The 27,927-nt window shown below is 47.5% G+C and overlaps 2 protein-coding genes and 1 long non-coding RNA gene across 6 annotated transcripts; 2 read left to right on the top strand and 1 right to left on the bottom strand.

Moving 5' to 3' along the window:
* Positions 1 to 43: 43 nt before the first annotated feature.
* st6galnac5a (ST6 (alpha-N-acetyl-neuraminyl-2,3-beta-galactosyl-1,3)-N-acetylgalactosaminide alpha-2,6-sialyltransferase 5a) lies at positions 44 to 14,858 on the top strand. 3 transcript variants are annotated; one of them, XM_058062139.1, is made up of 5 exons: positions 44 to 229; positions 1,720 to 1,908; positions 6,776 to 7,188; positions 9,228 to 9,335; positions 11,519 to 14,858. In XM_058062139.1, the coding sequence occupies exons 1-5, from the start codon at positions 215 to 217 to the stop codon at positions 11,778 to 11,780; spliced, it is 987 nt and encodes a 328-aa protein (XP_057918122.1). In that variant the 5' UTR covers positions 44 to 214; the 3' UTR covers positions 11,781 to 14,858. The 3 variants fall into 3 exon arrangements, with proteins under 3 accessions (XP_057918122.1, XP_057918124.1, XP_057918123.1); XM_058062141.1 differs by lacking the exon at positions 9,228 to 9,335 and having other exon boundaries at positions 11,522 to 14,858; XM_058062140.1 differs by lacking the exon at positions 9,228 to 9,335.
* Positions 14,859 to 15,732: 874 nt separating this feature from the next.
* pigk (phosphatidylinositol glycan anchor biosynthesis, class K) lies at positions 15,733 to 26,515 on the bottom strand. Of its 2 annotated transcripts, none has more exons than XM_058062136.1 (11): positions 26,382 to 26,515; positions 26,118 to 26,171; positions 25,932 to 26,023; positions 25,673 to 25,808; positions 25,459 to 25,570; positions 24,444 to 24,540; positions 23,718 to 23,835; positions 23,375 to 23,485; positions 22,847 to 23,019; positions 19,657 to 19,732; positions 15,733 to 17,427 (listed from the first exon to the last, which is right to left on the bottom strand). In XM_058062136.1, the coding sequence occupies exons 1-11, from the start codon at positions 26,445 to 26,447 to the stop codon at positions 17,311 to 17,313; spliced, it is 1,152 nt and encodes a 383-aa protein (XP_057918119.1). In that variant the 5' UTR covers positions 26,448 to 26,515; the 3' UTR covers positions 15,733 to 17,310. The 2 variants fall into 2 exon arrangements, with proteins under 2 accessions (XP_057918119.1, XP_057918120.1); XM_058062137.1 differs by lacking the exon at positions 15,733 to 17,427 and adding an exon at positions 17,622 to 19,505.
* LOC131109791 (uncharacterized) lies at positions 21,242 to 24,888 on the top strand. Its single transcript, XR_009120789.1, has 3 exons — positions 21,242 to 21,427; positions 22,861 to 22,965; positions 24,268 to 24,888. It is a non-coding gene; the product is annotated as an uncharacterized LOC131109791 (long non-coding RNA).
* Positions 26,516 to 27,927: the final 1,412 nt, after the last annotated feature.

The raw sequence follows: 27,927 nt of genomic DNA, 5'->3' as shown, positions 1-27,927 counted from the left end.
CAAGGACGGGCTTTAGGACCCAGCGGGCGCTCTTTAGTGAACGTCTGTCGCCTGGCACTTTGGACGGAGCCAGACTGAGAGCTCCGGTCCAGTCTGCATTCGGCAGACCCGGGCGGCAAGCGCGCGGGAGCGAGGCCGGGTTGGATCCGGATTTGGACCATGAGAGGGAGCGGATCCCGGCGCACCGAGCCGTCCTAGGAGCGCGCCCGGCAACATGAAGACACCTCTGGTAAATGTTGGCTTTTGTTGTCTTTTAGGACTTAAGTCCGCCTCGCTGGTGGATCCGTCCTGCCAAGTGGTCTCCGAACGCCATAAACCCGCTGAGCTCACACCGTCGGATCAGGAGATTAGGTTCGGAACAATGGATTGGCCAGACCCGCCGCACTCGGCTTCTTTCTCCTTCAACTTGGAGACGAGCCGCACACGTGTTACATTTATTACCCACGCGTGGATGCACCCGTGCTGGCATGCAAGTACACAAACCAAATACAAACCAAATCCTAACTAAATACACAAATGTGTCACATAGAGCGTGACACCGCTTCTCTATGCACCTGCGTGACGTGTGTCCATCTGACACGTGCATGACGTGTGTCCACCCGACCCCTGCGTGACGTGTGTCCATCCGACCCCTGCGTGACGTGTGTCCATCCGACACCTGCGTGACGTGTGTCCACCCGACCCCTGCGTGACGTGTGTCCATCTGACACCTGCGTGACGTGTGTCCACCCGACACCTGCGTGACGTGTGTCCACCCGACCCCTGCGTGACGTGTGTCCACCCGACCCCTGCGTGACGTGTGTCCACCCGACCCCTGCGTGACGTGTGTCCACCCGACACCTGCGTGACGTGTGTCCACCCGACACCTGCATGACGTGTGTCCATCTGACACGTGCATGACGTGTGTCCATCTGACACCTGCATGACGTGTGTCCATCTGACACGTGCATGACGTGTGTCCATCTGACACCTGCATGACACGTGTCCATCTGACACGAGCATGACACGTGTCCACTTTACGGTGCACGTATTCCAACTGTACTTCCTTGGATTGGTGCTTCCCGCCAAGACGGTCTATTTTAATTTATTCCATCCACGGCCGCTCCGCTGTGATTGGTCACATTCCCAAAGTACTTCCTGACTCCAAGACTTTCCAAGTAGTGGGATCCTTTGATCAGCAGAAACGTGGAAAGCCATCATTGGTCCCCTTTCATGTATTTTTATCCCTAAATGTCCTTAAGGTCTAGCAAAGAAGCTAGCTTGCTACGTTCCAAAATGGCAACCAGAAGCGGAAGTCAGCCATGTTGTTTCAGATGTTTTCCACGCATAAACAATTAGAAATGCATCTAGATTAGGAATGGAAGGGATGGATCAACCGTCACTGAAAACACGACTCCTGACACCATCTCGTTTATTTCTTCTTCTCCTCTTTACCAAAATACGAGCACCTGAAACTTTATCTGGCTACGTTTTGGATCATTGGTGAGAAATATTATTCAATCCAAGAAATAATTCCTGGCAAAAGAGGAAGGTGGCGTCCGTGTTTCTACTGATGTTTGTGTTTATTTGTGGCATCGCATTAAAGGAAGCTCCGTGTGCCTATCACATGACGTTAGCATGTTGCTGATATCGCTACGGCAGTGCCGGACAGTATGGGCATACCGTTAGCAAAGCAACGAGGGCACGTCTCATATTGACCATCATGTCTTGTTTCGCCAGCGCCACGGCGTGGCCATGCTCCTTGTGCTGCTCCTGTGCGCCAGCCTCTTCCTGGTTTACAACGGCAGTTCCAACAGCAGCGCCAGGGACGCCAACGACACGCTGTGGCGGCCCACCGGGGCCTCCGTCAGGCTGGCCGCGCCTCACTGGCGTGCCCTGAAGGGCTACAGCGGCATCATGGACCATAAGGTAGGCAGCAGATGGACAATATTTCATATTTCTCATATCTGCATTTTATGAGGAGCTCTTGGATGGTCACATGGTGCTGCCACAACCAGCGGGTATCTCGTAGTCCCCCCCCATCCTGGTCATTCGTCACAATTATCGGCAGCACACCTCGCTGTCCTCGCTAATTAGCAGGAAGGCCAGCGGAGACGTCCTCCACGGCGTTTGCGGTACTCGAACTGAGAGGCCCGGGAGATTGGGCGCATTCCTGCCGTCACCCACCATCTTTGGCTCTCGTCAGTTCGCCAGCAGAAAACAATCAATGTGATTAGCGAGTGGGGGTGGGGGGGTGTAGGGGGTGGGGGCATCTCTCCCCTAATCACCTTGCAAAGGGTCGTTGCCCAGCATGCTAAGCAGCCGTGCATCAGGATGTCTGCAGCCATCCACACCAGCGACTCCCAGCCGGCGCCTCTCCTGCTTGACAAAGATCCCGGAAGGATGGAAAAAGAAAAGTTGGAATTGGCTTTGAGCGGCATTATCCCAGCCGCTCCTTCATTTCATTGCAAGAAAGGCGGTCGCCGGATTTGGACCGCAGACTATTTTTACATCAACGACGCCGCTCAATCAAGCACGTGTGATCATAAATATCCATTTTCAGGATCCACGATCCCGATGTTCCACTTTCAGTTGCCCTCTGATGTTCATCACCTCCGCGGCGTGCAGCGTTTGATTGCTGAACGCTTGCTAGTTAGCAAAACTAGCTAAGGACGGACGGCAGGTCGCCAATAACAAGGCTACCACATGTGGCATTCATCCCACTTGACTGGATCGCAATACGTTTAGCAGTTTGAGACATATACACATATACATACATAGTATATACATACATATATACATATATACATATACATAGTACATATATACATACACATGGAGCGGCCGCAGACGTGGTCAGTGAAAGGGAAAAGCTTACCGCAAAGTTGTTTTCTTTAGGTTTGATTTCCAAAAGGGTTGTGAGCATGCCGCTTGTTCACCAGCTGCAGCAGGAGCCGCTGATTGCCTACACCTGCTGGCCCTGCAGGGTTTCCTTGCAGCAACAACAGCCAATCAGGAGGAGACCTCACGTCAGCTGACCAAGTCATATGACTGCTCCTCATTAGGGTCGTGGCATGACATTGGTTACACTAGCATAAAGTACGTGCATAAATACGTGCATAAATAGGTGCATAAGTACGTGCATAAGTACATGCATAAATAGGTGCATAAGTACGTACATAAGTACGTGCATAAGTACGTGCACAAGTACGTGCATAAGTACGTGCATAAGTATGTGCATAAATAGGTGCATAAGTACATGTATAAGTACGTGCATAAGTACGTGCATAAGTACGTGCATAAGTACGTGCATAAGCATGTGCATAAGTACGTGCATAAGTACGTGCATAAGTACGTGCATAAGTACGTGCATAAGTACGTGCATAAGTACGTGCATAAGTACGTGCATACGCCAGGCAGTTCCAGAAAGAGCGAGGCGGGGAAAGGCTCTGCAGGGGTTGAGCCCTGAGCCATGCGCCAAGATGGCAGCCGTGTATTATTGATGCTGCCCCGTTGATCCCACGTCCGCCATTGTTGTTGTGTGGCGCTAATTGCCCCCTCGGGACTTTGGCTCGCCTGCATTTGTCTTCTTGGGGAAGAAAACGAGACCTGCTCTTTTGAAGACCTGCTCGCCCTGCCTGGCAAAGGAAGTGCAACAGCTTGCCACGCATGCTAGTTTTGCACAGCCGATGCCATCGGAATCCACGGCGTATGGACAAAAGTATTGGGACAGGTGCCCATCACATCTGCTGAAGAAATGGCAGCTAAAACAGCCGCTACAGGATTTTGGAGTGTTTGGTCCAATTGTGAGGTCAGAGGTCACTGATGTTGGACCTAAGTGATCCCAAAGATGTTTCCATGCCTTTCCCAACCGTGCTTTGTACCCTGGGAACAAAGCACGGTCTTCCCACACATTGCTTGGTGAAATGATTAAGAGGATTATTCCAAATAATTCTCTTTCCCAGAGAGTGGAAGTTCTCACCCAGCTGAGCCGTCCTTTTAATAGCTAATAGCTAATAGCCGTTTCCCGCTACAATCACACTGGTAGTCTGGCATAAAACACGGAATGACCACCTTAGACATTAGAAAACGCTAAAGCTACTTACCATTGAGTCGCGTTCCTGAAGTAGTAACCCGGATTGGATTTGGGATCCTGTTAAAAGCCCACATTTTAAAAAGATGAATCGCCGTTTATTATCTATTATCAACTCCTGTAAAATTGGGTTCGGCAGCTGTCCTCAAGTCCTCCGGAGTACTTGGGAGTGTGACCAACCACAGCGGAGGGGGCGTCCCTGGAGGTGGGCAGTGGGTGGAATCAATAACAGGCCGTTTTGGCGGGAAATCCAGCTGGAATAAGTGCAGATTGTGGAAGATCTAGAAAGCTTGTGTGCTGGTTATGACGTGTCCACAAGTCAACACAAAGGGCTGAAAATGAGACATTGTTTGTTGATGAAAATACTTTATTGGCTTTGATTGGCTTATCTAAATAGAACTTACATAATCAGACATAATTCATTTGTAGATGAAAAAAAGGAATCATTCAGCAAACAAAAAGACATGAATTGGGAATTGTTGGTCAAGACCAAAATAATAAAAGATCATATTGGACTAAAAGTCCAATAATAGTCCCAACAATAATAGCGGCCTCTAAATGACGATATGAATAATAATTTGGTTGTTCTCTCTGGCCCATCTTGACCTACATTGGATTGGATTGATTTTTAATCAGGAAAAGTGCCCCCCCCCCACCCCCCCCCCATTCAGCTACTGTACATGTGGCCAAGGATGGAAAAGCTGAGGGTCAGACAATGCGGTGTTTTTCTTTAATTGGCTGTTTGGGTGATGCCGACTGGAACCTCCATCCGCACAGGACCAAACCGACGACGCCCCGCAGCGCACACGCGTGTGCACACGCACATACACACGCACGCACGCACACACACACACACACACACACACACACTTGCCATGAAGCCAAAAGGCCGAGGATGAGCGAGTCAAGGTTTTCCCGGGCTGTGACTTTGCATGGCGCTGGTGAATGAGGAGGAGACGAGAGAATGGACAGACAGGAGATGTGAATGAGGAGGAGACGAGAGGATGGACAGACAGGAGATGTGAATGAGGAGGAGACGAGAGGATGGACAGACAGGAGATGTGAATGAGGAGGAGACGAGAGGATGGACAGACAGGAGATGTGAATGAGGAGGAGACGAGAGGATGGACAGACAGGAGATGTGAATGAGGAGGAGACGAGAGGATGGACAGACAGGAGATGTGAATGAGGAGGAGACGAGAGAATGGACAGACAGGAGATGTGAATGAGGAGGAGACGAGAGGATGGACAGACAGGAGATGTGAATGAGGAGGAGACGAGAGAATGGACAGACAGGAGATGTGAATGAGGAGGAGACGAGAGGATGGACAGACAGGAGATGTGAATGAGGAGGAGACGAGAGGATGGACAGACAGGAGATGTGAATGAGGAGGAGACGAGAGGATGGACAGACAGGAGATGTGAATGAGGAGGAGACGAGAGGATGGACAGACAGGAGATGTGAATGAGGAGGAGACGAGAGGATGGACAGACAGGAGATGTGAATGAGGAGGAGACGAGAGGATGGACAGACAGGAGATGTGAATGAGGAGGAGACGAGAGGATGGACAGACAGGAGATGTGAATGAGGAGGAGACGAGAGGATGGACAGACAGGAGATGTGAATGAGGAGGAGACGAGAGGATGGACAGACAGGAGATGTGAATGAGGAGGAGACGAGAGGATGGACAGACAGGAGATGTGAATGAGGAGGAGACGAGAGGATGGACAGACAGGAGATGTGAATGAGGAGGAGACGAGAGGATGGACAGACAGGAGATGTGAATGAGGAGGAGACGAGAGGATGGACAGACAGGAGATGTGAATGAGGAGGAGACGAGAGGATGGACAGACAGGAGATGTGAATGAGGAGGAGACGAGAGGATGGACAGACAGGAGATGTTCGGGCACCAACAGATCGGGACTGACGTTGGAGTGCGGGTGCGTGACAGGCGGGAGGCAGGCTGAGAAAATGAAGTGGCGGGGGGGAAAAGAGCAAGAAGAAGGCGTGTGTGTCGGAGAGCCTGGAATGTAGGCCAAGGCCTTCCCAGGGAATTCAGGGGCGTCCTTTGAAGAGAGGACGTTTATTTTCTCGTCTATCGTGTAAAAGTCAAATCCAAATATGCGTGCAAAGTTTTATTAAAATGTAAACAATCATTGAAATACAAGATTATATTATCCTTAAATAAATGTAGAAAAGCTTCAGTATAATGTTCAATCTCCAGTGTCATCATGCTGCACTCACGATAGTCTCTGCAGTCGGGTCAGCCGGGTCACAAGCACATGTTAGTGCTGCGTTTAATGGGGGACAGACAGAGAGAAGATCAACAACATAATTACATGTTAGTGCTGCGTTTAATGGGGGACAGACAGAGAGAAGATCAACAACATAATTACATGCTAGTGCTGCGTTTAATGGGGGACAGACAGAGAGAAGATCAACAACATAATTACATGTTAGTGCTGCGTTTAATGGGGGACAGACAGAGAGAAGATCAACAACATAATTACATGTTAGTGCTGCGTTTAATGGGGGACAGACAGAGAGAAGATCAACAACATAATTACATGCTCGTGCATGTTTTAAGAGGGGACAGACGAAGAAGAAGCAGTGATAACAAGATAACATGCTAGCGTGTTGTTTAATAGGGGACAGATCAAGTGCTGTGTTGTATGCTAACGCTTCTTCCTGCTTGACTTCAGCCTCTCAAGATGCACTGCCAGACGTGCGCCCTGGTGACCAGCTCGGGCCACCTCATCGGGGGCGGCCGGGGTGAGGAGATCGACCGGGCCGAGTGCGTCATCCGCATGAACGACGCGCCTGCCGCGGGGGCCTATGCCGGCGACGTGGGACGCCGCACGTCGCTGCGCGTCATCGCTCACTCCAGCATGCAGCGCGTCCTGAGGAGCCGCCAGCAGCTCATCAACGCCAGCCAGGACACGGTGTTCGTCTTCTGGGGGCCCAGCACCTACATGAGGCGTGACGGAAAGGGGCTGGTCTACAACAACCTGCGGCTGATGAGCCAGGTCCTGCCCAAGCTCAAGGTCTACATCATCTCCTGGCAGAAGATGCTGCACTTTGACCAGCTCTTCAAGAGGGAAACTGGCAAGGACAGGTACGACCCGTCTCAGGACAGGTACGACCCGTCTCAGGACAGGTACGACCCGTCTCAGGACAGGTACGACCCGTCTCAGGACAGGCACGACCCGTCTAAGGACAGGTACGACCCGTCTCAGGACAGGTACGACCCGTCTAAGGACAGGTACGACCCGTCTCAGGACAGGTACGACCCGTCTAAGGACAGGTACGACCCGTCTCAGGACAGGTACGACCCGTCTAAGGACAGGTACGACCCGTCTAAGGACAGGTACGACCCGTCTAAGGACAGGTACGACCCGTCTCAGGACAGGTACTATCCGTCTAAGGACAGGTACGACCCGTCTAAGGACAGGTACTATCCGTCTAAGGACAGGTACGACCCGTCTAAGGACAGGTACGACCCGTCTAAGGACAGGTACGACCCGTCTCAGGACAGGTACGACCCATCTCAGGACAGGTACGACCCGTCTCAGGACAGGTACGACCCGTCTAAGGACGACCCGTCTCATACCCGTCTCTGGCCTCGAACACAAACACATTGGGATAAAAATACACTGGAACCTCAGTTAAGGTGCACCCTGGTTAGCGTACTTTGCAGTTTCCAAGTTTCAGACCAGGAGGTTTGAACATTTGGAGGTGAGCCCTGGGAGAACTTAGGGATGGCGCTGAACGTTTGAAGGTTTCAGAGACTTTTTTTCTTTAGCCAATCTCAGGTGTAATAGGCCTTGTCCTCCATCTCCACCTCCTCCACCTTCTCCATCTCCACCTCCTCCACCTCCTCCACCTCCTCCACCTTCTCGGCTTACTGGAGGGTTAGTGTTGTTATGGTGAAGGGTTTGAGAAGCTAAAAGGAATACAGCAAGAAGTAAACCTTGCCATTCTGCCTCTGCTCCATTCATAGCAGAAAAAAGAAGATGTTTGACATCCTTGGTGCTTCCATGCAACCATTTGGTTTTACGTTCTTCTCAATGAGCAAAGGCTGGATATTCAAAGAGGGAATTTATTTTATACAAACACAAAATAGCACAATGTTCACTTCAAGTACCTGCAGGTAAGCTGGGTGCTCTCAGTCTTGGCTTTAGCTGCCGAGTAAAAATGCAGTCAGTAAGTAGCCGGGGGGGGGGGGGGGGGGGGGGGGGGGGGGGGTGCCTTCTCCGCCGTGTCTGAGGAGATTGAATGTGACTCCAGCTTAAGATGGATGTCAGCAGGGAAATTGCCTGGCGGAGGATTGGCCGAATAGCTTGGACATCCGTACCCATCACCCCCACCCCCACCCCCACCCCCACTCAGCCCCCCCATGCCTTCTCCCATTGCTGGCCTTCTTTCCTGCTTTATCTCCTTGCACATGAGGAAATGAACATTTGTGAAGATTGCTTTTGGGGTGGTTAACCTGTGAAGGAACCCCCCCCCCCTTTTTGGATCTTGCATACCTTTGACTAGAAAGCTGACCTGGTGCAACTATCCTAGCTTCCGTGGTGTAAAGATCTACAGCGGGGGTGTCCGAATGTTTTCCAACGAAGCATCACACGTAGGGCCCCTTTAGGATGAGGAACAAGTGAAGAAACAGGGTGTATGGTCTATGGTCTATGGTCTATGGTCTGTCCATGACTACACAGCCTGTGAGGACACTAGCATCATGCCGCTATTCGCCATGAGGTGTTTAGACGTGCTAGCTTCATTTAATAGCAGCAGCTAATAGATGTTTCCCATAAAGGATTTGCTTTCCTTCCATTAGCGGAGCCAGCTGTTCCGAGGATGAGGACTTCCAGTGAAAGTGGATGTGCTGGAATTGGTAGCAAAGTTCATCCTGACGCTTTCAGGGACAGTGGTCACTCCAGTGGACACTCCAGTGGTCACTCCAGTGGACACTCCAGTGGTCACAAGGGTGTGGTGCCACACGTTGATCAACTTCTGCAAGTGCAAAAAACTGTTCCCCAAAACAAGATGGCGGAAAGAAGTGCAGCTGTGCCGTGCAGAGGAGGAATACGTGTCCATTCCTTGATCACGTGACGGCGGTGTCCGTATAATCCATCTAACTGCTGGCCGCCCTTGCAGGAGGATGTCCAACTCGTGGCTGAGCACCGGCTGGTTCACGATGACCATCGCCTTGGAGCTGTGCGACAGGATCGACGTCTACGGCATGGTGTCGCCCGACTTCTGCGGGTGAGGCGGTGGCGCTGCATGTAAAACACGCTCACGCTTCATCGAGTCTCCACGTCCTCAGGCCAAGCACCCGAACGCCACACTAGTTCTTACCTCGGAGATCAGCATCTCCACATCATGCTGCGTCACCTGCAGCTCCCACGTCCGTACCTGACCGACCGAGTCTTTAATGGCGGGTTGATGGAGCTGGCGGCGGGTCAGAGCGAGTCTGATGTCCGTGCAGGAGGAGCTTTTCCTTCAGCAAGCATTCTTCTCTTCAAAATGGTGCCAATATTGCTGGAAATATTAGATTTTATTAGGGATGCCGATATCGGCATGGAAATATTAGATTTTATTAGGGATGCCGATATCGGCATGGAAATATTAGATTTTATTAGGGATGCCGATATCGGCATGGAAATGCCAAATGGTTTTTTCCTGATATTTCAAAAATGCTGCATACAACACGTGTTCATTCCGCCACAGGAGATATGTTATGTTACACATGTCGCCATCTGCCGATATCATGATCCCAAATTCAATATCGGACATCTAATTTTCTTTGTCATGTTTGGTGTTCAAAAGCAGGCTGAGGAGACACAAACGGTACACTCCAGATCCAAATATTACAAGCAGCTGAAGAATTGCAAGAATGTACATTTAAAGAAACAGTGCACTTCTTTTCATTTTACCCATCATCCACAATCCTTATGTGAGACATGAACACGTCCTCCTTATTTCCGTGCGTTCTTAACATATAAAAAGAGCTAAAAGGGCAGCTAATTAATGCGCATAATGGGACACACCTATTTGACGAGTAAAACAACTCCATCAACCGCCAACAAGGATTGGGAGTGATGGGCAAAATTCCCCCAAATGTCATGGTTATACCCAATTATTCTCCATTTAAATGTCCGTTGATGCTGTCATTGTGCTTACGTGGACACCAACTAAAATGGAAGTCAAAAAATACACGCCACAAAAAACAGCAGGTTGTGTTTGCTTGAATCCTTGCTGTTTGTGCATATGAAGCTAGTCAAGCTAGTGTGCGTCTAGAAAAGGAAAGGGTCCAAAGTGCATATGAAGCTAGTCAAGCTAGTGTGGGTCTAGAAAAGGAAACGGTCCAAAGTGCATATGAAGCTAGTCAAGCTAGTGTGGGTCTAGAAAAGGAAACGGTCCAAAGCGCATATGAAGCTAGTCAGTGTGCGTCTAGAAAAGGAAAGGGTCCAAAGCGCATATGAAGCTAGTCAAGCTAGTGTGCGTCTAGAAAAGGAAAGGGTCCAAAGCGCATATGAAGCTAGTCAGTGTGCGTCTAGAAAAGGAAACGGTCCAAAGTGCATATGAAGCTAGTCAAGCTAGTGTGCGTCTAGAAAAGGAAAGGGTCCAAAGTGCATATGAAGCTAGTCAAGCTAGTGTGGGTCTAGAAAAGGAAACGGTCCAAAGTGCATATGAAGCTAGTCAAGCTAGTGTGGGTCTAGAAAAGGAAACGGTCCAAAGCGCATATGAAGCTAGTCAAGCTAGTGTGAGTCTAGAAAAGGAAAGGGTCCAAAGCGCATATGAAGCTAGTCAAGCTAGTGTGGGTCTAGAAAAGGAAAGGGTCCAAAGCGCATATGAAGCTAGTCAGTGTGCGTCTAGAAAAGGAAAGGGTCCAAAGTGCATATGAAGCTAGTCAAGCTAGTGTGGGTCTAGAAAAGGAAACGGTCCAAAGCGCATATGAAGCTAGTCAAGCTAGTGTGCGTCTAGAAAAGGAAAGGGTCCAAAGTGCATATGAAGCCAGTCAAGCTAGTGTGGGTCTAGAAAAGGAAAGGGTCCAAAGTGCATCAAAAGCAGACACCCAGGCGTTCCCTATCTTCGTACACGACAGGAAAAGGACGAGGCAAGAGTGCTGAATATGAATATTTGACCAGCAGCATGGGAGGTATTAGTGTCAGATTAGTGTCGGTACTGTGAACAGGCTATCTCTAAAAAAGGATTAGCGGGTGTAAAACATCTAGCGTGTGTTTGAAATCAGGCCAAAAAAGTGAAATATATACACAGCATCAACCATATCAGTGTTAGCCTCCATCCTACACCATACTGTACTCAGTACTGTACACAGTACTGTACACAGTACTGTACTCAGTACTGTACTAACACATTACCTTGAACGCTACAGACTGGGATGGCACTGAGTTGGTCTTTTGCTGCCCCCTGTGTGTCCCCAGCAGGGAGCCCCTGCGCCACTCGGTGCCGTACCACTACTACGAGCCGCGGGGCCCAGACGAATGCGTCATGTACATATCGCACGAGCGTGGGCGGCGAGGCAGCCACCACCGCTTCATCACCGAGAAGCGAGTCTTCGCCAACTGGGCGCGGACGTTTGACATCCACTTCTACCAGCCCGACTGGATCCCCGCCCCGCTGCCTGCCAACCGGACCCTGGGGGGGAGCGTCACGGTGGCGCCACCGGCGAGACGTGAGACATGACGGGACGGAGACGGATGGACGACGAAGCTGTGTCGACTTCTGGATCCTGTTTGTTTCCAAACATTCCTCCAGTTTCATCGCTGCCGTCAAGGCGCCGCACTGCGTCTACGGGAGGCGTTCAAAGTCTTGCAGGGACTTCTTTTCCCTGACAAACCCCCATGAAGGTGGACTTGTCCGAGGAGGGACCATCATCAGCCCTCCCTCACTTGGGAGCTGGTACTGTCAATCACCGCGTGTGTACCCGGCACCCATCGCCAATTCAACTTCAACTTCAGATGTTCCCCGTCCCAACGATGGAGGAGGTCAAATGAAACGAGCTTGTGCCACACAAAGGAAGCGGTGAACATTTTTAGGTCACGTCCGCAACAAAAAGGCTCAACGTCATGTAGAAAAGCTTCACCTAGATCCACTGGCAAGTCCAGGATTCTGGCATGTGTACATCTAGACCAGGGCTCTCAAACTAAAGACCAGCGTAATGGTGGACGCGGCATCCCAGCAGGTTCAGTGTTACTCACAGGGGCCCTTTACAGGGGCCCTTTACAGGGGCCCTTTACAGGGGCCCTTCAGGGGTGCTACCACGTGGGGACTGGACTACTTACAGGTACTAGCACAATAAGGACAAATACTACTATGGGGAATAACACACAACTACAACAAACTTTTTAGGAGCCAAGTACCACAATGCATGCTGGGAGCAGCAGCCCAAATATCTTCATCTATCACCATATTGAACCCTACTATGAATTATCATAAACTCTCGCCTTGTATGCTTGTATTTTATGTTTTATGCTAAGACACAATCACCCTAAACACTGCTCACATTCTACTAAGGCACTGGTTCCCACAGTGGGGCACACATGCTCCCAGGGTACGTCAATTGCCAAAGGGGGTACGTGAATAAAAATGAAAAACAAAATGAGCGCCAAACACTCCAAATTACGAGTGTGCCCGAATGCCTCACAGAGGAGGAGGCCCTGGAGAGCAGCAGGTTCTTCCCTGCAGTGATCCAATAGGCTTTGCATTACAGTTGAGCAGGACGGCGTGTAACCGCGAGGTGACCACGATTTCATGTCTAGAGGGGTCTAACATTGATCATTAACATCTAGAGTCATAAAACTACGCTCAAACTACCAAAACGTTCCAGTTATTAATACTGAATCCTACTTGGCGGAAATTCACTTCTCACAGTCGGTTCTGGAACCAAATGACACCATCATCAAGGGAAGACTGCCATGCATTGTTCATAAATGAATTCCCCCCCACCCCCACCCCCGTACCATGAGCTATTGGGCTCCTGTCGCCACTTCAAGGGTGATTTATGGCGCTACAAGTCAGGCAGCACACGCTGGTGTCACGGCAGACAAGAGGATGATGAAGATGGAGCGCTCCCATCCATCTTACTACTTCCAGGTTCACCAGCTGCTGTCAACCTGGAGTTGGATTACCATGACGCAACTTCCTTTTCAAATTGGGGGGCATGTCACCGCCACCCCCCTCCCCTCTGGCAGTCAAGTGAAGAAGTGAAGACCATGTTGTAGCCCCCCAGTAGTGAAATTGGGGGGCTACAAAACGACACGCTCACAAGGCTTGACGTGCGTGTGTGCAACGCAGCAGCGAGGATCACAGCTTAACACTTTTGGCTTTCTGTTCATGAGCATCGTAGGGAGGATTCCGCTGAGGATCCTTCTTGCCTTCCTTTCTCTTTCGTTCATTTATCCATCCTTTTGAAGTTGGGGGCAGACGTCTTTATTAGCTCTTTGTCATGGGGCCGCAAAATAAATGCCACTTTGGGTAAACGGTTCAGGGAAGGCCGCTAGCTGACGTCCTGGTCTTTGGGGAACATAAAGACCATAATATTACAAGTTCATTCTGGTAAAATTGCTCTCATAAAGTGCTGTTGTTGGAATATGACTTGTTTTCCTAATATTTTCAATTATGGTAAAATTACAGCTGTGAATTCCATTCTTGCTTTTATAATTTCCAACCATTTCAACCAGCTCGGCGGCTGAATCCCAACATACTCCGATATATATATCGGATATATATAAAGATATATATATATATGAAATGAAATAAGGTGCTTGCTGTAGTTTAATACTGACCATGAACTCCGTGTGCCAAATCTAATCATTTCTCAGTCTTGGGAAAGGCGGGAAAAAAAAAAGAAAAATCAATGGAGAGATATGGCATTCTGTGGAATGTCAGGGAAAGGTTCATTTCACAGGATTCAACGTCTTTACGGCAACCTTGTCAGAGCGAGAGTCCAAATGAAAAGCTACGTCATCTAAAGTTGTTGATCCGTGGCCGATGTTGGTAGAACATAGAACATGGCAACTTGAAAAGAAAGCCAGTTTATTCATCGACGTGCATTTACCATACAAGAACAAAGGAGTTTTAGGTATCACGGTGAAACACAAACAAAGCGCTGTCTGCCATGCTAGCAACCATTCCGTAAAGTGCACGTTACGTAATGATGGCAATGCGCGCATGCATGCGTCATGCTGCTCTTGGCAAACAACCACAATCTTCTAAAAAATAGCCTTTTGAATGTTGGAGACTGATTGGCGTTCCAAAGGTTCCCTGAAAAGCCGCCCCGTGGGGGGCCCCCGTCAAGACACGCTGCACGGTGACTTGCCCCATCCATACATGGAGGGGGGCTTCCACGGGAGCTCACAGTGAGGCTACCGCATGACGGGAGACAAAAGCGTATTGAGGCCACGGCTGATGATGATGATGATAGAGATGCATGTGGCTTTTAATCATCATCATCATCATCACACTCTGTGTAGCACATTGTTCCATGGCTGCTTTCTCACAAGTAATCAAACTTCATGACAGCTCATCTGATGTCAGGCTGATTGTTCCCTTTTCTTTTTCCTGTTTGGTGGTGGTGGTGGTCTACACGGGTGGGCGTCATCTAGCTAGATGCTAGAAGCGTGGTGGTGGTGGTGGTCTACACGTCTACACGGGTGGGCGTCATCTAGCTAGATGCTAGAAGCGTGGTGGTGGTGGTGGTCTACACGTCTACACGGGTGGGCGTCATCTAGCTAGATGCTAGAAGCGTGGTGGTGGTCTACACGTCTACACGGGTGGGCGTCATCTAGCTAGATGCTAGAAGCGTGGTGGTGGTGGTGGTCTACACGTCTACACGGGTGGGCGTCATCTAGCTAGATGCTAGAAGCGTGGTGGTGGTCTACACGTCTACACGGGTGGGCGTCATCTAGCTAGATGCTAGAAGCATGGTGGTGGTCTACACGTCTACACGGGTGGGCGTCATCTAGCTAGATGCTAGAAGCGTGGTGGTGGTGGTGGTCTACACGTCTACACGGGTGGGCGTCATCTAGCTAGATGCTAGAAGCGTGGTGGTGGTGGTGGTCTACACGGGTGGGCGTCATCTAGCTAGATGCTAGAAGCGTGGTGGTGGTGGTGGTCTACACGTCTACACGGGTGGGCGTCATCTAGCTAGATGCTAGAAGCGTGGTGGTGGTGGTGGTCTACACGTCTACACGGGTGGGCGTCATCTAGCTAGATGCTAGAAGCATGGTGGTGGTCTACACGTCTACACGGGTGGGCGTCATCTAGCTAGATGCTAGAAGCGTGGTGGTGGTGGTGGTCTACACGGGTGGGCGTCATCTAGCTAGATGCTAGAAGCGTGGTGGTGGTGGTGGTCTACACGTCTACACGGGTGGGCGTCATCTAGCTAGATGCTAGAAGCATGGTGGTGGTCTACACGTCTACACGGGTGGGCGTCATCTAGCTAGATGCTAGAAGCGTGGTGGTGGTCTACACGTCTACACGGGTGGGCGTCATCTAGCTAGATGCTAGAAGCGTGGTGGTGGTGGTGGTCTACACGTCTACACGGGTGGGCGTCATCTAGCTAGATGCTAGAAGCGTGGTGGTGGTCTACACGGGTGGGCGTCATCTAGCTAGATGCTAGAAGCGTGGTGGTGGTCTACACGTCTACACGGGTGGGCGTCATCTAGCTAGATGCTAGAAGCGTGGTGGTGGTCTACACGTCTACACGGGTGGGCGTCATCTAGCTAGATGCTAGAAGCGTGGTGGTGGTGGTGGTCTACACGTCTACACGGGTGGGCGTCATCTAGCTAGATGCTAGAAGCGTGGTGGTGGTCTACACGTCTACACGGGTGGGCGTCATCTAGCTAGATGCTAGAAGCGTGGTGGTGGTCTACACGTCTACACGGGTGGGCGTCATCTAGCTAGATGCTAGAAGCGTGGTGGTGGTCTACACGTCTACACGGGTGGGCGTCATCATTTGAGCATTTGAGCCTCTCTTCTCTCAAAAGTGGAGCAAACAAGTGAAGGAGAGGAAAGATTTTTATGGCTGCAAATCTCATTTGCATAAAAGAGCTTCAAGTAATCTGGGGGGGGGGTGCTGATGGTATAAATGCCCCCACCATGGGAAAGAGGTCAGGGAGGGGGTTTGCTCCCTAAACAAATGGGTCAGTGAGGCAGAGCAGAGCAGCTAAACAACATCCACTGATCTATCGTTCTTTTGGCTCTTCTGTCTTTGAGATGCCCGACTGCAAGAGGAAGATGGAGCGCACCGACAGTCACCCAGCTGCTCGATGTGAGAAAACAACATGGCAGGCGTGCGTGTCATCTCAACGGATGAAAAAGGACTAGTCGATGCCACCATCACTATCCAAGCCACTATCGAGATTTGCCGTATTCCAACAGCATTGCCAGCAATTAGACAAGCTGAGTTAGAGATGAACATATTCATATATATATATATATATACATATACATATATCATCGTTAATCATGGCATCCCACCAAAGGAGGAAGTGGGAGACTTTGATTGCCAGAAGAAAAAGCAGGAAGAGGAAGAGACGAGCATTGTATGGGTCATGGATTAGATGGGGCTGATGCCAATACGTAAGGCTTTAGGACTGAGGGCCCAGGCGTACAGCGGCCCGTTCGATCCGCACGCTTAAGTCATCAATCACGCCTCCTGACAATGAGGCGGTGATGTAGCGTTGCGCCAGGAGTGAAAGACAAAGAGAAATGAAAGCCATCACATTATATCACAAAGGGGATTGGTTACCGTCTCATCCCTCACTTATCCCCGAACTCGGAATGGCCACAGAAAAGGCCATCCATCAGCAGGACAAGCATTCCACGCCGTCCGTACACGTCTGGGAAGCTAATGGACGCTTTCCGCTGGGAGGCCAATTTGGTGGATGTGAAAGTGGAGATGTGGAATCAGCCAGATTGTTCTCCTCCTAGCGCATGACATGACGGTCGGAGGATATAACGCCAGTCACCGCCAATCAGCCGGCCCCTCCAGGAGATGTGGAGAAGTACGTGGAGCAGCCTCATTCAAGGGATGATTCCGATGTGCAGGCAAACCACCTCCTCTTTGAACTTGAAATACATCACAGTGAAATACAACAAACGTTCCAGTGTCTAAACTTCTCAAGGTCCACCTCCCCTTTAACATGGCTTCAGTGAAGCTTCTCCATCCTCTTCAGGTGGATGCCCGCTGAGGTGAAGCCCCAGAAGTTGGTCAGAAGATGTGTTTGAGGTGCTTGATGCCATAGGTCCTGAAAAACACCAGCAGGATGAGGGTCCACAGGCCCAGGATGAAACCGTCGGGAGGGTGCCAGTCTTTCTGTTTGGGTTTCTACAGGGTGGGGGGGGGGGGGGGTAGAGAGGGAACATAGAGTCGGGGAGAGATGCAGTTCAGTAATAGTGTGGATATTTCTCCTGTGGAGGCTACTGCTGATTTCCCTGTCATTCAAGCAGGTGGGCACACATACACCCACACGACCCCCCCCCCCCCCCGGCTCATCAGTACACCTCCCTTGCCTCGTGTTTGTCTCGTTCACTGGCACATCATGATTTTGCGTATGATTATACTTTTAAATCCTCCGGTATTAAAGGAGTGCATTTATATGCTAATGTGCCGTGAGGATTCCGCACCCAGATGAGATTTAACCATCTCATCCAACCATGAGGAAAAAAACACTTCAGTTGGGGACATACGCCGCAGCTGTCATTCCTGGCTGTACAAGTCACCATTATTCCCTGGGAAGGCGGCAAAAGAGCCAAAGCTTGAGACTTGGCAGGGATGAAGGCAGACAAGAGCCCAGGGTAGAAGACGGTGTCGGTCCTGGACTGGTCTGCTTGGCAGGCCGAGGAACACTAACGCTAAGCAGCAAACATTGACTCTACAGATGGAGATAAAGGCGGACTGATGGGAAGAGACTCCTTTCCCCGGGGAGACATTCCCTCCCACCATTCCATTGAATCGGATGGAACTAGGGACGTTCCCATCAGGGTTTTATGCCACCTATATCGATCCTGATAATCCGTGAGTGAAATCGTCCGACACCAAGTGATCACACAGACGCAGTGTGAATGTTTGTCACCAAGGTTTCTTCTTGTGTCAGCTACTTTCCGCTGCCTTCTGAAGCGCAGATGCAGCCTCTCTCTTCTGTTCCCGGAGAGGAGATACAATATCGCTGTCATATCAGCGTGCACAACGCCCCTTTCAAGCGCGGTGGAAACGCTCAAACACCATCTGGAGTCTGACAGCCCCACACACAACCAAAAGTAAATCATGGTGTGTTCAGTACACTTCAACAAGGCATTCTGTGTACACTGTGTACTTTGTTTGCAGATATAGATTACAATCATTACACAGCGACTGGTAATGATAATTGCTGCTTCTTCTTCTTTTGTCTGGTAGTACAGCTGTTCCCTGTTTATGGCAGCTCATTGGTTCTCCACTTCGCTTTAAAAAGTCATTCAATCTTAATCGATTGAATATTTTCCTAGTTACAGCATAGAAAACCCATTTATGACTTTGTAAATACAGATGTTACCACTATTAGAGCCCTGTGAACAGAAAGTAACACCCCTATAGTCAATGTTACCCTCCTATTGCCTAATATTGTAGGCATGTGGTACTAAGTGGCATCCTCCAATGTATTTATTCTCAACTTAAGCCTTTAGGACCAGAGTTTTTTTCAGTTTTGACAATACTATTTCAAAAGGTTTTAGCTAGGAAAATGGTTAGCGATAAAGATTTACTGTAAATGAGAAGAATCATCAGTAACTTCACTCGTCTGATTTGCATCAGAATTTGTAAGATTGTCTTTCAATATTTTTGGACTATTAAAACGTTAACCATGAAACATTGATCATTCATTAAATAAACCACGACAGAGTGACGTGGCGAGGGACGGCTGGACCGCTTCTTCTGCTACGCATCCAAGATGGTGACCATTGATGGTGGTACGGGTCCAGCACTCACCATTTTGAGTGCACTGTCACTGCATTCTCACACACAGACAAAAACTCAAGGCTGCTTTCATGTAGAGGATCTTTGAGTGCCCTTTTTCAAGTATGAGAACACTCATCATATAGAGGATCTTTGACCAGAGGGTTTACATTCTAATATATACCACATGGGAATAATACTGAGGGGGAAGTATTCTCTATGGAAAGTGGACTGTAGGCAATACTGTATGTCATCAACTCATCACTAAATTCTAAGGGTACAGGTCAGAGGTCAGAGGGCTACCCCGACCAGGAGCACTAATTAATTGGGAAACAAGGCAAGCGCATATTCTCCTGCCGCAATCACACGTACATCTATTTGGTCAGATTTCTCAGCTGTTCTTCCACGCCGAGAACGGGAGCCACTGGTTTTCACATGCTGAGGCGTCGCCATGGAGACGACAGAAAAACATCGATCTGTTGGTGGATTGTTGGCACAGAACTTACTACTCACTTTACAAATTAAGCGAGACTGGAATAATTGGGCTCCCTTGGACGTACGACGTGCAATAAAAGCCTCAAGTGTTTGGTTGCTGTAAAGTCAGCCTGAATTCTGTGTTTCTCTTACCTGATGGATGATCTCTGACACTGCTAGTTGATCCACATACGACAGAGTCTCCATTTCCAGCTCTCCACCATGGAAACTGAACAAAAAAACAAAAAATAAGGCTATAAAACAGGACTTGCAGTACACTTGCAGTACATGTGTGAGCTGAAGTGTACATCCATGTCTCATACAGCTTTAGGCTGCTGAAATCACTCCAATAAAAACAATACACTACTTTATTTCAAATCATCCCTTCATATCTTCAGCATCAAGCATTAGGCCATTAGGCCAAGTACAACTTAGACTACCAGAAGAGCTCGACTCCGTCACTGGAGCACTTCAAGATTAGCTTATGAAAAACAATGGCACATATCGTGTTTATGTGTTGAGAGTCTTATGATGCAGAATAGACAAAATGTACTGCTATGGTGCCAGGCCGAGATATACAGTATGTTCAAGATGGCAACTTTCTGAAGACTGATGGATGCAATTGGATCATAGAACCAAAGTAAATGGATACATCAATGTGTTGGACGAACCGTACGCTATGTGGAACTGTTCTCCTTTCCAGCCTTCCCAGTGAGGAAACACACACTGGTTGGCAGCACAAATGTTTTGACCCGATTAAGTCTTTTTTTTGCATCCTCTCCTAAAAGTTGCGTAGTTTTCCCTGTGATTTCCCAGAGGTAGGTGCCATCATTACAAGAGCGTGTGCATGTTGCTGCCAAAATGACTAGTTATAGCTTAATATGCAGATTACATTGGCATTAGTGATGAATGCAACTCTTACAGCCAAAATAAAGCTTCACATGTGGAGAAATCATGCTCACAGCAAAAGCATTTCTTTACAAATACACAATGAAAGAATCTCGAGCTGAGTGAATGACTCTCTCTCTACTGGCTTTAGTGAGAGCAGTTTTATTCACTCTCACCTTTGCAAGTTTGTTTCTTTTCAAAACTTTTTTTGGCTCATCTCCCATCAAAAAAAAAGTCTGGCAATCAGAAAATGGACAAAAATGCTCTCTGGGAGGAAATTCAAACTATGAATATAACTTTGTTGCATCAAGAAACGTCATCCCAAATTAGCAACACAAAGTCATGAGCTCCAGACGAGATATGTTTCTAGATCAAAATTAGGGCAGCTCAGCAACACTGTGTGTTTCTGATGTGCATAATTGATTTGTGTTGGCACTAATCAAATAATAAACAGAATGCTGTGCAATAACTTACCGGCCAATGATTACAACAGGCGTGGCCACCGCTTCTCGCTGAATTAGTTCAATGGCGCGGTCGAGGGAAGTTTAAATATTTAATGTGCATTTGTGAAAAAATGTGTAAATGACTGATTTATGCATTCTCTGTCTTTTATGGAACTGCCAGTGTTTGTCTGAGCTAAGAAGAGGGAAGAAGGCCAAGTTCACACTGAGCACAAGAATGAACCTCTAAGGCCATCTAGAGACAATGCTCATTTATTACACCCTGCCAACACTGTTTGGCACACTGTACAGTTCACCACAGGGTGGCGCTACAGGCAAGGAGCTGGGTGTTGCCCTGCCACACACCTGAAATCAATGAATGAATGATTTTACTTCATTCTGCACTTCAACACTCCAATAGTTGTACCCCTCAGCCTTTGGTTTGGCGTGTTTGCAAGAATCAAGCGGTGTTCCAATTCTCCTTAAATCAAGGGGTAACAGGAAGTGCTAAAGGGTGTACAGGTCGGGGAACAGACTTGAAATGAAGGTGTAGGAGGAGCTACAACACCCACCGACAAGACGGCAGAGCAGAGACCGTAAGAGCATTGTTTGCTGCATGTTGTCTACTTGTGTAAACAAAATAAGACTGTCACAAAATATCTTGCATTAATAACGCGCTTAGCGATGGATTCCAGTCAGTATCAGCAGATTCTTGCCAACAGTGTTCAAGAATCAGTGACAAAACTGAAGCTGCGCCTCAGGCAGAGGAACAAGTACAAAGTTCCGGAATGGCCATCTCAGTCCCAGACCTAAATATTATGGGAAATATGTGGTGTGATTCAAGGAAGGCTGTCCATTCCAAAGAGGAATGGTCCAAAATACCTTCAACCAGAATCCAGACCCTCGTTGGAAGCTGTAGGAAGCGTTTGTTTCTGCTAAAGGGGGATCTATTAAATATTGATGTCATTTTACTGTTGGGGTGCCCACATTTATTTGTTATATAGTTATATGTATTATTTTTTTATTTATACATTTATTTACCTGCCTACTTTTAAGTCATCCTTGCACACTTTCTGTAAATCCTATGAAGTCCATTTCACTTCTCAAATATCCCTGTGTTGGTCCGCTGTATGATATATGGTAAAGGGTAAAAAAGACAACCACCCACCCTGCATGGTGTATGATGGGGCAGCGGTGGTTACATATGTAGCACATGCTAGCACACGCTAGCACACGCTCCACCAGTGTGTGGCTATGTCTGAGGGAATGAATTGCATTCTAAATGTGTGTGAGAGTGAAAAGGCCCCCGTCATCTCAGTTTATGATCCTGTGGGCATGTTTCCTTGCCTCATCCATAATGTGGGTCCCCTTTTCGCAAAGGTCGGAACTGGTGGATTGGAGTTGTTCCTGCTCTTTGTGTTTGGTTCCTTCTCACATTCTGTCCCCCATTCCTTTTACTTGTTTTCCCCCCAAATATGTTTTATTGCAAGACATGCAAAAGTATTTCATATATGACATTACCTTTTTATTCCTACTCTGTGTTATCTTTTGGGTGCACTAATAACGGTCTTCTTCTTTTTAAATATGCTTTCGTTGGTGTGTTTATATTGTGTTCACTCCCACACACTTGTTATCCTAAAAAAGTCGGACAGCAGGTGATGCTGTCGGCGACATCCGCACACGTCATCTGAGATGACACGTCACAGGAACATCACATGACCACTCAGAAGAAGAGTGCAAGTGAGGAGTCTAACTCTGGCCTAAAAAAACCAACAGTTTAGATGCATGAATAATGATGCCTTCACTGTGAAGTTCTTTGGGTACCTCGAATGGTGATATACAAAGTATACGGTACAACCATTATTACTATTATCACTGTATAAAGTTAAGTTACGTTAGATGTGATGTAATGTTCCCGGTTTGCCAAAGTGTGACGTGAATTTTTAAAAACAAAAGCAATTGGTAAATATTGCAGGTGATCAGAGGCTGTACGCTGAGGTTGTATGTTCACTTACTCTTCTTCCATCAGCTTTATGGGCTCCGTCAGGTTGATGGTTACCATGGTGATCTCCACCTTGCGGACGCTACCAAAGAAGTCGGTGATGAGGACACTCCCTGGGTCTCTCAGGAACAGGTCGGTACGGTGGCCCGGAGTGGACACACACTGGCTCTTGGGGCATACTTTGAACTGAGGAGGGAGGGAGCACAAAGACAAAACCATGTTATCAAATCTGATGGGTGACAAAATGAGGGCGTGCATAATTAGTAGGGATTGGATGACTGCAAAAGGGTCTGACTTGTACTCATGTTTGTACTCAATGTACAAACAGCCTGAAAACACATGATTGCCATTGCCGTGTTAGCTGTGTGTGTGCGCGCGCGGCTGCATGAAACGAGGTTGAATCACGGCTAAAAGCAGCATGTGACCTGCACAATTGTGTCAAAGGTCAACACCCTGACCAGGCTAATGATACATTCTGTTTCATGCCCAGCCAGTCCTGTGGGACCAGTGACATTTTAACACGACAGAAGAGATCATTCACCAGATCATTCATGTTGGTTTTGCTGGCAGGGTGGATATCTTCCAGGAACTCCAGCATGTAGAAGGTGTAACGGTCCATCAGATGGACTCCAATGCCCAGATCCGGTTGATGCTGTAATGAGGAAAAAAAGTCGTTCATTCATTCATTTTCTACCGCTTATCCTCACAAGTCTCGCAGGCGTGCTGGAGCCTATACGAAGCATAGATTTATGTTTGTAGCACCCCCATGAAAAAGTTCCAAATAAAAATGATTTAGTTTCTTGTTGATTTGAATGACCTGGTTGAACTAAAGCTACCTTTGTTTACACAAAGTTGTTAATGTATTCATATTTATGGCAACCCACCGACAAAGAGTCCTCTCCGACTTGACTGCTGGCCAAAGCCATGAGGTTCGGTGAGTAGAACCTCTCGTACATGGAGGCTCCCTGACAGGTGTCGATGATGAACAGCAGCTCATTATACCTGCCGACAGACACAAACTATTTTTAAAAACCTGAATCTGCCACATCAAACACAGGCTTGAAATGATCTTTCATGTCACAGTTGCTATGGTAACTAAGAAAAGCCCACATCACCTACCATCACTCTATTTTTTCTCTATTTGTATCCCTTCCTAAAAGTCCCAACTTGTCTTCTCTGCCAAAGCATTGGTTGTCTTTAGTGCATATTTTTCATGTTGGCATACATGGTTGCTTCTTTGTTACCGCCCAGAGTATTCTGCACTCAAATCTTGGCGTCATTTTTGATGGACGGCCGCTCCTCAGGAGAGTAGCAACAGAGGCAAACTCTCTCCATTTGTAGAAAGTTTCTGTAAACGCGGATCGATGAACATCCAGACTTTCAGATGGTTCTGTAACCTTTCCCAGTTTTAGACTAAACAATTTTTGATTGCAGGTCTTCAGAGAGCTGTTGTGAAGAAGCCTTCTACGCAGCCATCTATGCAGCGCTCCGACTGAGGATTAAGATTGGGCATCGAGGGTGGAAAATGTCCTCCAGGCTGCACTTTGGACACCCCTGCTACAGATGTTTTATAAAGACTTCAAGTTGCCTTTCCAGCTGACACTATTTACCTCCTTTTCTGCCACATTTGTTCAAAAGCGTCAGCCAGTTCCACATTGCTGATCTCCTCAGAGTCTTGGAACTTCAGGAAGCCATTGCCGCCATGGCCTTCAAACAAACAGAGACACATATACTGCACTTACATACACCCCACACTGCTTTTTCCTTGCCTGCACTTTCCACAATCCTTACATGGAGCATGAACACATCTTTATCATTTGTGCGTTCTAAAAGATATGAAAACGCATAAAAACAGTCAGCTGCGTGTAATGGGATCCACCTATGCTGCCTCCAAAGACCTCCAACATTTTATGGTTTTATATACATGCTGTGACCATGTAGTACCTGGTACATAACATGTAATACCTGCAGTAATTTTGCTGTATTTTGGCTATTCTAAGCACTACCTGACCTTGCATATACTCTGCACACTAATTTTACAGACATGATTTTTCATACAACCTCATAAAATATATTTAATATATTTACGCCTCGCGCTACCGTTTTCAAAATCAGAAATAAAAACACAGCAGCAGTGGCACCAGCTGAATATGTAGCTTTACCTTTTTTGTAGTGGGCTGAGGCGTTGTGAGCGTGACACTGATGCACTGAGGCCGAGCAGATGGTGAAGCTAGTCGCTAGCCGGTGTGTTAATGCGCCAGTAACATAGTTCCATCAGTGTATACACGTCACATTATACGCAAATGCAGCATTTCTTTGAGCTTGTTGTGAGTATTTTTCAGAAGTGGGTGCCATACATGCAGTACTGAGCTGTCTGTTTTTATGCCTTCAGATCACATAGAAAAGACAAAGACATACAGTATGTGTTCACGTCTCACATAAGGACTGTGGCTAATGGGCAAACTCCCCCCAAAAGTGCAGTGTGAAGGTTTCATCAGACAAGTTAACAAACGTTTGTTCACAAAGAATATGGTTATGGAGACGACGTCCCAAAATGGCCTCCAACGTGCAGCAGAACTGACTCCGCAGCACATGCATGCATGCATGGATGTGTACTTTAATGACCTGTCAGGTAAATGAGGATGTTGCTTCGGTCATCAGACAGAAGACGCTTGGAGCGAGGTGTGCTGGGCGGAAGTCTTCCAGTCAGAACTCGCAGGAAATTCTCCACTGTCACCTGGGACACAAAGTATTACACGCTGTCCTTTGCTAACATTTCAAAACACGGGACAATAAATAGATGAATGGCCTACTGGCTAAATGCAAACACCATACCAACCTCATAGCCTCGGTAGTCCACCTCCACATCATCACCGTACACATTCAGCTCCATGTTCTTGTGGCTAAACACTGTGGCGGGCTTCGGGTTTCTGTGGTTACAAGCCATGTCGTCGGCCAGCATCAGAACTATGTGGCTGGCAGAGCACAAAGTCCCACAAAATGTGAACTTCAAGGCAACAGTGAGTCATTTATATCTGCAGAGGGACCTCCACCATCGAGCACCGTTCCAATACATAGAAACTAGGAGCCTGAAGTACCTATCAGGGATGCCCAGACGCTTGACACTTCTGTATACCGACAGCGTGTTGGCCACATGACGGTAGTTGAACCAGAACCTGGACGTGCACACCTATAAAAACACACATGAAAAACGTTTGGATGTCTAGCGCCGCCATTGTTCAAGCTTAGACCTAAAAACTAAACAATCAACACTCGGTACTGACCAGCACGGCCCAGTTGTTGGTATGACCGCTGCTGAAGAAGCGTCCCGCACTCTCCTGTGGAAAACGCCAGAAAAGACCAATAAACAAAGGCGCTTTGAAGAGTGTCTGTACTAAAACGAAGAAGAAAACATGACCGCTAAGGTAACAAAACGGTAGCATTAGAGCTTGGACTGGAACCCAACAGGAAGCTAGCAGGTGAAATACGACGTCCAAGAAAGAAAACGGGAAAATCGTCACGGTTTAAGACCGAGAGGCTACACTTACCTCAACATTAATGCTACCCGCCGACCAAAATGTGGCAAATAATATTGATAAAGAGGGAATTTTCATTCTGTGCTAGAGAAAATCTGAATCCAGGAAAAGAATTACTTCCGGTTGAGAACAGGGGGCGGGGGGACGGAAACAAAGATGAATTACCGGAAGTGATCCACATCACTTATAACACTAAAACAATACGTTTTGAGTTACATGAAATACGTGATTCTGTTTCGTTGATTCAATAATTGACCTAATACGTTAACGTCATCTCATCAATTTCTGAAATGACCTCCAGACGAAACAGCGCACATTTTAGCATTTTACAGGCATCACTTCAAACTAAACCTTCTACATGCCGGTACTGTTTTTATTCCACCATAGACAGCCACATTCAAATATTTATTTATTTGTTTTTCATATATTTGGCTGGTCAGAATTCATGGAGCATTAGCTCTTCTCCGGCTACTCCGGTTTCCTCCCCCATTCCAAAAACATGTTAGCTTCATTGGCCACTCCAAATTGTCCATAGGTATGAATGTGAGTGTGAATGGTTGTTTGTCTATATGTGCCCTGGGATTGGCTGGCCACCAGTCCAGGGTGGACCAAGACAGTTGGGATGTATATCATGAGGAAGTACATAAGAATATATATCTATATATATAAGGAACAACAAAGGGGCCTTCTGGAACCGAGCGTCTTGAGCCATCCCAAACTTCTTTCACAGCTCACTTCCAAATGTGCAAACCTCATGATCTGAAACTTTGGCAGGGTTTAACACCAGAATACAACATTCTAACTACATTTATAGGTCAGAACAGTGGAAAAAGCATCATAGGTCTGCTTTAAAAATGATATCTTTATGTAATATTTTAAATTTATGCTACTAAAATGCCATACATTTTCTAACATTGCAATGTTATTCTCATTGAATTGACTTTTTTTCATTAAAATACAACTTTTGTTCGTTTTTTCTTTCTTATGCTGGTCTTTTGTTTTTTTAGTTTCTTGGTGAATAAATGATATTTTTAGGGGCACGCAAGAAGAAGGTTGCTGCAGCTCCACCAGGTGGCGCTGACGGGGCGCCTTGTGCTGCAGGACGACGATGGTACCTCGCCTTTTGTAGCCACTTTGTGCTAAAAAGCTAAATATGTGATGGAAAAAGCGTATTTATTGTAAAAAAGAAATGAAAACAGTTGCTCAAGGTGTTACAAGTAAAAAAAAAGGAGTTATGAAAATATATAATTTCTGATGACTTGTGTGTACATTTTTGTCTGTGTGTCTAAAAATGAATTGTTAAGACAGTGAGTATGTAATAATCCATGTGTACTATAATATACTACTATAGTAGCTGTTGGAGACAATATGCCTCCAGGGCACATCCATCAATAACTCCTTGTGCTGCATTTATTTTACTTTCAATATCAGTCATCCCTCATTGCTCCACTCTATCTGTTTTTTTCCTCCAAAATTCACGAGACCAATGTCATGGTCGACTGTGGCCTACTATAACGCCAAAAAATAGCTGGCTACGTTTACAACAGTGGACATGCGG

Source organism: Doryrhamphus excisus, chromosome 22 (assembly GCF_030265055.1).
Source record: "Doryrhamphus excisus isolate RoL2022-K1 chromosome 22, RoL_Dexc_1.0, whole genome shotgun sequence".
NCBI classification, from domain to species: domain Eukaryota; kingdom Metazoa; phylum Chordata; class Actinopteri; order Syngnathiformes; family Syngnathidae; genus Doryrhamphus; species Doryrhamphus excisus.
This window is presented reverse-complemented; position numbering and strand designations above follow the sequence as displayed.